This window comes from Ictidomys tridecemlineatus, chromosome 5 (assembly GCF_052094955.1).
Source record: "Ictidomys tridecemlineatus isolate mIctTri1 chromosome 5, mIctTri1.hap1, whole genome shotgun sequence".
Taxonomy (NCBI): Eukaryota; Metazoa; Chordata; class Mammalia; order Rodentia; family Sciuridae; genus Ictidomys; species Ictidomys tridecemlineatus.
Window position 1 is genome coordinate 88,948,123 of NC_135481.1, and position 10,279 is coordinate 88,958,401.

A 10,279-nucleotide genomic window follows, 5' to 3' on the forward strand; every position below is an offset into this window, starting at 1 on the left:
AACAAATTTAAAAAAAAAATCAATAAATGGGCTAAGGGACTGAACACTTTACAGAAAAATAATTATAATTGATCAACAAATATATGAAAAGATTTTCATCATTTCTAGAAAATAGAGAAATGCAAATCAAAACTACTCTAAGATTTCATCTCACTCCAGTCAGAATAGCCATTATCAAGAATACAAGCAATAACAAGTGTTGGCCAGCATGTGGGGAAAATGGTACACTCATGCATTCTTGGTGGGATTACAAATTGGTGCAACCACTATGGAAAGCAGTATGGAGATATCTCAGAAAACTTGGAATGCATCCACTATGAGACCCAGCTCTCCCACTTCTTGATTTATACACAAAAGACTGAAAAGCAGCATACGACAGTGATGCAGCCACATCAAAGTTAATAGCAGCTCAATTTGCAATAGCTAAACTATAGAACCAATCTAGGTGCCCTTCAACAGATGAATGGATAAAGAATCTGTAGTACATAAACACAATGGAATATTACTCAGCCATTAAAAAGAACAAAATTGTGGCATTTACCAGTAATGGATGGAACTGGAAGTTATCATGGTAAAAGAAATAAGCTAATCTCAAAAAATCAAAGGCCAAATATTTTTTTTGATATGCAGTTGCCAATTTCACAAACAAAGTGGGTGCGGACAGCTATGGTCAAGGAAGAATATAAGTACTTTGGATTAGAAAAGGGGGAATGATGTGAAAGAAGTGGGAAGCGAATAGGAAAGATGGTAGAAGGAATCAGACTTTACTAGACTGCCGCCCCCAACTAGCAAGGGCCACTAAACTAAAGGTTGCTACAGTGAAATTCCTAGGATACCAAATAAAACACAGACACACACATTACCTTTAATTCAAGCTTCAGGATAGCTCCTCAATTCTCGGCCTCAAGACCCCCAAATGGGAAAGTGAGGAATGTCATGAGAGGCTGGCGAGAGAGAGCTAGCACATTTGGAAGTGAATTTTCATTGGGGGGGGGGCTCATTTTTTTCAAAATTCCATCCAAAAAAGGTCTAGATAGGCAGGGTTACAAGGACAGGTAAGGTAATTCGAACCCTGGGGCTGCAAGAGGCCATGCCTATGCATGAAGACACATTCTGCTACTTCCAAGATTGGAGCAGCCACCTGGGGCCACTTTGAATGTGACCAGATCACTACAGTTGTGACCAACAGAGCCTCTACCAATCAGGGAAGGAAAATGCTGGATACTCAGTGCAATGGTCCCCCATACTAGACAGTGCTCATATATGATTTTGTGACTAATGTAATTCTACATCATGTATAACAAGAAGAATGAGAAGTTATACTCCATACATGTATGTCAAAATACATTCTATTGTCATGTGTAACTAAATAGAACAAATTTTAAAAACAAGAGTAACAAGTATAAATGCCAGTGTACAGATTCACACTGAAGGAGACACACACACATCCAGTTGGACTGCTCAGAAACATAATCCCCGCCATTACTGCACCCTGCCATACAGAACAACATGAATCAGGGAGGCTCCTAGGGCCTGGGAAAATGGAAACCTGGCTCTAATATTCAGGCCATCATGGTTACTGCTCCCATCCATGTCCCCAGTGCCACCTGGGAGTCTCTTTGGTGGGAAGTTCGTGTCTTGGAGGTCACAGATGCAGCGTTTAACTTTTTGATAAATAAAGGTATGCCTATGTGGGGCTAACCCCACAGCCCTGGATCAGAGTCTGTCCGTTAATGGGGCACTGGAAGTTCAGCACAAGTTCTAGCTCTAGATTAATGCCCCCTTGTCCCAAACACACACCACAATACACTCTTTTTAGACATAGAGTAAAATATCTCTCTTCAGTTATGTAACTCTCAAAAGTATGCCCTTTTCCAGCCCATTGTGTACAAATCATGCTGCCACACAATCTCATAATGATCTTCTATAAGGAATGAATAATGGATGTCACACAAACTTGTATTTGGGGCTGAAAAAAATTACTGCATCTAAGACATGCTAGGAACAGGCTCCTGCACTGGAAAAAAAAAGGAAAACACAGAAGAAAAAGCAAACAAAAAATAGTATTTAGAAAAGCGACTTGGTCATATGCCTACATATCCAATTTAGGAATTATATCTACATTGAGGAAATGGTTCTGTGGTTTCAATAACTTAGAAAACCATTGTTGTAAGCCTTCATCCTCCTCAGGAAGAGAAAGAAGAAAGCAATGTCCAAGGGTAATGACTGACCAAAGTTATCACAAAAGGTGGGATAGACCTGGACCAAGCCCAGGTATCCTTATCACCATGGCAGAAAGGGACCTTAAGTGTCTCTAACACTCAGCCTGGGGTGGCTTCCCAGCATCTGTAAGCATGAGATGAGCTGCTTTCTGCTCAGAAACCTCCCTAGAGAGAAAGTCTCTGCGCCCTCCTGCAGCTGCTCAGTAACCGGATTTCACACACCTTCCTCTGGTAGTAGGAACCACCCAATGGCATAAGTGAGTGGAATCTGAGGCAGATGAGAACCTTAAACTGGCTGATTCTTTCCCCTCTCCTTAGTCTGAGAAAGAATCCCAGTCCTCTCCATTTGAAAAGAACACCTTCGATTGTCTCACCCATTATGTTCAAAATATGGAACAGTTATTAAAAACAATTGAGCAACAAATGTAGCAATTATGGTAACTTTGAAATGGATTTTATGTTTTTACAAGTCTATTCTTTCATGAAAAGTCACAATTAAATGCTTAGGGAATTCTAATACACACATATAAATGCACATGCACACATAGAGAGCATATATAAGCTCTAGATTAGTATTTAAAACCTATTTTAACATACCCATGATGCATTCATTGAAATAGTCACAGAACTGAAAACTTGGAACTCAATGGGTTAAACTCTCTAAGATAGGAAACGCTTCCCCACTTCCCCATTCCTCCTTTCCTCCAGGCCCACTGGAAGTCAAATCCCAGAACAGCCAAGGAAAGATCTGCAACTTGGTCCCAGTAGGACACAAAACCAATGGAATGCAAGGTCTGCTCATGTGTTTGGGGATTGTGTGTTGGTATAATTCTGTTTCCCAGCCCGATGCCATACTGCTGCCAGCACAAGTCTTGACTCAGCTACAGAACTTACAGGACTTTGGTGTACTGTCTTTCACCCAACACTACTTTTTACCAACAAACATATTTCACCATAAGAGAAGTACAGAAGTAGGTTCATGTGCCATATCACCCAGAAGCACCTAGACTGAAAAAATTGTGAAAGAGTCCATGGAAGATAACAAGGACAGATGACAGACCAAGACCTGTGAGATTGGGATGCTGTACTCTGGGAGGTAGTGTGTGCTTTAAGCCAGCAGTAAAGATATACTTGTGTTTCCCCACAGCTAGAATACATGGTTCCAAAAACAAAGGGGTGCTGGTAAGAGTTGCCCCTTTGACTCTCACATGTAATGGCTCACACTCAAGCAATTTTGCATTTATCTCCACAATCTTGGTCTTTGTGGACCTAGAGGTCTTACTCTCTGAAAAATAAGTGGATTCCTATGGTATGTAGGTGATTGGGACTGACTTCCAAGAGAAAGGGATTCAAAATAAGTGAGGTCAGAAAAGACGAATAAAGCACAAGGATAGAAAACCACTGAGACTCTTCAGCAATTAGGGTAAAACATCACTGCATCAGGTGAAGAATCCTACCAGAAAGGATATCTGAGGAATAGCGTCTCAGAAATCACATAAGACCCCTTCTCATAATGGCTTTCCAGTCTTCATGGCCATGGACCCTAAAACTTCTTCTTAGAGAACTCCCAAGAGAGGAAAAATTCTTAAAATTACCAGGCTCCCTGCTGACACAATCCAGTTGAGACCAACCTATTGCTGGCTTTCACCCTGTCATTGTGGTTTTGAACCACTGAGTTCTTGGGCAACTGAGGCACACCATCTTCACCATTGCTCCCACCCCACTCTGCCCATCCCTCTAACCACAGCCCCTCCATCTTCTCTATTTACTAACATTTTTGTATCCTCTATGGTAGCAAAAGAATCTCATCTCCATATATCCAACTTTTACACAGGAAAAGGATTCAACAAATGATCATCCTGAAGGTCAATGAAACCCCAAGAAATAAATACTTTCCTGGATCTATCACAATGATATTTAGATTCCTGAGTCCCAGGACCCACTACTGGCCAATGTAACACTTCTAGCAACCCTAACTTCTGACCACAGGTTCCAGTTTTCTGTTTCTGTGGTCAGCACTGAATCAAGAGTGATGGGTGCTTAGGCTTGGCCAAATTATTACTCAACCATCAGATTTTGATCAGGCAGTGATGGAAGGCTGAGATCATCTCAGATGAAAAAGCCCCCACACACCAGAAGAGAACACTGGGAGTTTAAAGACCAGGAGGATGCACCAACTCTTTGACCAGAGAGGCCTTCCTTAGAAGATGAAGCCACTCGTGCTCCTGTTGGTCTTTCTTCTGTGCCCAAGGGCAGAGGCAGGTGAGTGACTATCCCCAAAAACTGAAGCCCAAACCGAAGCTCAGCCCTGCTCAGATGCTGCACCCCACCATCCCGGCTCAGGTGCACCTCCAGCAAATTTCTGCATAGCAAGGTGAACCTCACCCAAAGACTGGCGGGCCTCATGGGGATGGAAGCACAGGGGAGGAGCAGGGCAGAAGGCTGGTCTCACTGGGAACCTTCCCCTTCCCCAGACCTACCTTTACCATCTGAAAAGCAGGTCCGTTCATGAACACATGAAAGTACAGTTACCAACAGGAAAGAACAAATAGTTAATTCCCCAAGAAAGGGAAATTTATAGAAAGGGCCTGGCTTCTGTAATCAAGGTAAAGCCCACTATGTTTTTAAATTAATATCTTAATATCTACCTTCAATGTCCACCTGCTTATCCAAACTTTATCATTCTCACACTGCCCAGGAATGCAGCCAAGGACCCATTTGATCTCAGAGTCATGGGCATTCTCGTCCCCTTAACAGTTACATGTGCCTTGGTTCAGCCCCATGTTCTCTCAGGTCATTTTCAGTTACAGATGGGTGCAATGGCTTTGTCAGACCCCATCTTCCCTGGTGCTCACAATCTCACTAGCACTGCCCCTCCAACCCTCAGCCATAAGCTGATCAGGAGCCATTTCCTCACACAGCCAATACCTTTACTAGGCACCTACTTGGTGTCTGGCTCCAGCAGACAAACATCAAACACAACTCAACATTCTAACTTTATGTGCAGAACCCAGTAGGAGCTCAGTGGGAACTAAGGGGGAAACAAGAGAGGAAAGAAGATTCTGGGACACGTCAGAGAAAGGAATGACCAGGATCAGTATGGACTTTGCTACTTGTTCCAAACTCAAATCCTGTCAGTCAACATTGACGTCTGAAGCAGGAATTACAGAGCTAGGACTGCCCTGCTCTTGGTCAGAGGGAGTATCTGAGTCTTGTGGGTCTCTCTTCAACCCAAGAATGCTGCCAGGTGCACACTCAGGGCCCCATGTTTGTTGCTGCTGGCTACTTAGACCCTGCCTCTAGGGCTTAAGAGCCAGGCAAGCAAGGAGATCAGGGGCAGGGCCAGAACAAGGGAGCATGGAGAGGGTCTTTGGTGAGGTCAACTTTCTGCTTGATGAAAGTGCTTGAGGACACAAGCCAGGTACCCAATCAGACACTTTATATTCATGTTCCTAAAGGAGGATCCAGTAGAAAAACTAAAACTGAAGCAAGGACAGAGAAGACACAATCAATAATAGTGAGCAGAGGGTGAACAGTGGACATGATAAAGACAGGAGGAAATTCCAGAGATCATAAAAAGAACAAACCAAAACTCCCACATCAGATACCAGCACTGGGGCATTTCTCTTCAGAGGCATCTCTCTGTCCCTTTCTCAATAAACCTGCTGCTTGCTTCATATATCTGTGTCCTTTTCTTCAGTTCTTTCTGAACAAGGACAATGAACCCCACACCCCTAGATGGTAACACCACCACACTCAATCCTTCCCTCCCTGGAGTTGATCCCAGTCTCCTCTCTTCAGTCTTTGGATCCATGAGCACCAAGGGCAGGACAGAACCTTTCTTTCAGGGAAAATCATCGGGGGCCGGGAAGCTTTGCCTCATTCCCATCCCTACATGGCATTTCTTCGAATCAAGACTCCAACTAAAACAAAACAATGTGGGGGTTTCCTTGTGCGTGAGGACTTTGTCCTGACAGCAGCCCACTGCTGGAAAAGGTGAGTTCACACATCTAAAGAAAACACCACAGGGAATCCTCTCCTTTGGGGCTGAAGACAAGACTCTATGGAGGGCAGGTAAGCTCTGGGGAGAGAGGAGCAGGTCAGTGCAGGTGGCTTGTTATACAAAAGGAGAACATGGATCAAGGCTGGATGGGAAGGAGGTGGGTTTTTCCCAAGAGCCCAGAGTGCACATGTGAGAATCTGTCTCACCTGGAGACACTTGAGCTCTGTGCATGACTGAGCACACTCCATCTGCTCCAGGAACTGCACCAGCCCTGGCTGCCAGGTTAGCAAAGGGCAGAGATGCCCAGCCCAGAGTCCTGTTCCCCTACATGTCCTCCCAACTCCATTCTGCCCTGCCCTGAGTAACCATTTTTCTTCAGGGATCCTGAGCTCTATCCCCTATGACTCTACCTTCCTGTCTTCTCTAGGAGCAGATCCATCACTGTCATCCTGGGGGCCCACAACATCAAACACAATGAGAAGACCCAGCAGATCATCCCTGTAAAAAAAGTCTTCCCCCACCCAGATTTCAAATGCAGCTATTTCAATGACATCATGTTACTGCAGGTGAGGAATGCCATTCCAATGGGTCTTGCACACTTTAATCCTGGAGGATTAAATCTGCTGTCCTTCTGTCCAACCATCCTTCCTAAAATGAAGGCTTCACTTGTCTCAGTGCCATGAAGAAGGCAACCCCATGACTGTCTGGAGTTTTGTGGACTATTTGTTGAAAAAATTGCCTTTATCTCCCTTTAGTTGGAAAAGAAGGCCAAGCTGACTGCTGAGGTGAGCCTCCTCAAATTACCCTCAAGAAAATCTCAGGTTATACCAGGGATGGTGTGCACTGTGGCTGGATGGGGACGCATTGGCCAAAATACATCCACAACAAAACTGCATGAGGTACAGCTTGAAATCCAAAAGGACAAGGAATGTCTCTCTCGTTTCAAAATATTATACAACTCCACCATCCATATGTGTGTGGGGAATCCAAAGGAAAACAAGACTTCTTTTAAGGTGAGTCACCAGCCTTAACCATTCCCTGCCTTGGGCACAGCAGAGTTTGAGGAGAAACAGGGCAAAGGGAACTACTCATGCCCCTATGTACTCAGCCTTTCACCAATTCAGTCTCTGGTCCTGGGGTCAGTGGAAACTGAAGTCATTGGTCACTTCATGGAAATAGACTTACTGGAGGAGGAGAGGCCTTAGTCAACTGGAAGCAGTAGTCAGGATTAGTCTGAGGACCCCCGCCCCCGGACTGAATGAGGACTGCCCTATTTCTGAATTCACAAAGTGTCCACCCCCAGCGGAGAGGCCAGGTGTGAGAATTGGAGGAGGCCAGCTAATGCTGTTTTCTCTACCCACAGGGAGACTCTGGGGGGCCCCTTGTGTGTAAAAACATGGCCCAGGGCATTGTGTCCTTTGGAGAAAAGGAGGCGACACCTCCATGTGTCTACACCAGAATCTCAAGCTTTAGGCTCTGGATTGAAAAAACAATGAAATCCTTCAAACTCCAGGGACAAGACTAAGAAGCCTCCAGAACTGATCTTCATCTTCTCTTGAACAAAGCCCCAAAGTGCACTGGGTAGAGGAGTAGAGGGGACACTGCCAGGTGCTTAATAAACTTTCATCTCTAGAACAGAAGTGCTAGATTCCTCCTTTCTTCACCAGCATAACATTCTGTAGGTTGTTGACTATATGTCCAGCAGGATCTCTTCACATTTATGATTCCTTACATACTTCCCCTCAGGCACACTCCACCTTCCATCTCTAGAATACAAAACCACACTGTGTTGATACTGGCTCCAAATGACCTGTGTCCCAATGCCAGCTCCCTGCAGCAGGTTGAGTTTAATCTACACAGGAAAGAAAGGACCTTCTCTAGACAAAACTCATTCCTACAATGCCATCTTACATCATTCTGTCCCTACACCGTAACCCTACCTTGCTTGTGGGCCGCTATTAAAACACAAAAGACCCCAGATTTAAAAAGGGAATTGTATTTCCCACCTGGTGGAAAAGGGTAGGAGCCTTTTGGAAAGGTGTGATTCATGCAGGGCTCGCTCTCAAATCAGCACACCTGGCAGCTTGGAAGCATGAAGACTTTCAAGAAAAATATTCAGTGTCCCCAGATGCACCATAAGTGTCTGTCATGGCCCTGTCATGGGGCCAGAGCCCAGTGCAGTGTCTGGTCGCCTATCAGCCCATCCTCCCACAATCCCAAATGATCTTCCATCTTAGTCTGAGCCAGCTTCTCTCCACCTCCCATGTCCAGGTTCCATGGAAACCTTTCTATCTGTGTTCACCAAGATTCTCATCCTTAATGGATCTTGAGCACTAGCTCACCTTCTGCCCTATTCATGAAGGACCAGGAAGCTGGGAATGTCCTCAGAACTCTAGTCCAGAGCTTTCACCTGGTCAAGGCCATGTCAGTCCTCCCATGCAGAGGATTCTTACTCCTGAGCTCAGAGCCAAAGACAGGTCACACTCAGCAGCCTGATCCCTTGCAAGCTCTTCCTTTGGGTACCACTGAAAGCCTGGCCTCTGGACCAAACTCACTGATTGGTACCCTGGACTATAATGTCCATCAATGTGAGAAAGCCTGCCTCTGTAGCAGGACACAAACAGCATTCTGCCATCAACCAATACATCAATGCTCATTGGGCAAATACTTCGTGGCAGGCAACAGGATCCCTGCAATTCAGCAGTCATCATGGAATCCATGTAGTTTATCTGATTTGCATGTCACTTCCTTCTGTGGCTTTCCAGGCCTGGATCCAAGTTTAATTTAGAAAAATCAAAGGCATGTGCTAGTCAAGATAATAAAACTCATTTGAATTGTCCTGATGTTACATGGTACAGTTTTTGAGCACATTATCACAGCAGACCTAAGAGCTGCTGTTTATGAGGTTTAGAGGAAATAGAGATTTTCTAGTTTGTCAGTGCTTAAGAGTACTCCCCTGGGGTTGGGGTTGTGGCTCAGTGGTAGAGTACTCACCTAGCATGCATGAGGCACTAGGTTTGATCCTCAGCACCACATAAAAATAAAATAAATATCTTGTGTCCACTAAAACAAAAAAATAAATATTAAAAGAAAGAGCATCCCTCCCAGGAGGCAGGAGGAAGTTAGGGAGGAGTACTAGAGTGGAACTCGCCTATCTTGATTTAACTATGGCATGGAAAAGGAGCTTGTACAGAAACTCAAACATAGAACATATTCTACCTTTTTCTGGAGTCTGGGGTCTAACTTTAAGCCTGGGCCAGTATGAAAAGTTACCCTAGTTATTACTAAGACCTGGCCACACCCAAAATTGAACCTAGATAGGCAGGCTTAGGTATGCTTAAAAAAATGTAAGCTTCCTCTAATCTTTTTTTAATATATTTTATTGCAGCTTTATATATAGTATGTGGATTCATCTGACAAACTCACACATACCTGAAAATCAATTTTGGTTCATAATGCCAACCCTGTCACACCCATCTTTTTCTTCCCATTCTCTCCTTCCCCATTTGCCATCTTATATTCTATTTGATTTCCTTTTGTTCATCTATTAATTAATTAAATTTAATTAGTAATGATTATATTTGATTAATTAGTATAATTAACCAAATTATTAATTGGTATAAATATGTGCTTATTATATTTGATTGGTTCTTTATAATAGCTATTCCTCCCTCTGCTTTCCTTAATTTTACTCCAGTTTCAGCAGAAGAGAGAAAACATTCAACATTTGGATGCAAAGTTTGGCTTATTTCCACTTAGCATGGTATTCTCCATTTCCATCCATTACTGGCTATAATTTTATTCTTTTTTATGGCTGAGTCAAACTATACTGAATATATATACCACAATTTCACAATCCATTCATCTACTGGCAGGTATTTGTATTGATCCCAATATTTGTCTATTTTGCATTGTGCTGCTATAACCTTTGAGGTGATTGTATCGCTATAGTGTATCCATTTTTTTCCTTTTTCTTTTTTTAGTTGTAGTTGAACACAATACCTTTGCTTTATTTATTTACCTTTTTATATGGTGCTGAAGATCAAACCCAGCG

The 10,279-nt window shown here is 43.6% G+C and overlaps 1 protein-coding gene across 1 annotated transcript; it reads left to right on the forward strand.

Annotated features, from left to right (window-relative positions):
• The first annotated feature begins 1,572 nt into the window (after nucleotides 1-1,572).
• On the forward strand, nucleotides 1,573-7,819 carry LOC144377645 (duodenase-1-like). Its single transcript, XM_078049046.1, has 5 exons — nucleotides 1,573-1,681; nucleotides 6,071-6,218; nucleotides 6,653-6,791; nucleotides 6,981-7,238; nucleotides 7,589-7,819. The coding sequence occupies exons 1-5, from the start codon at nucleotides 1,573-1,575 to the stop codon at nucleotides 7,748-7,750; spliced, it is 816 nt and encodes a 271-aa protein (XP_077905172.1). The 3' UTR covers nucleotides 7,751-7,819.
• The last annotated feature ends 2,460 nt before the right edge of the window (nucleotides 7,820-10,279 follow it).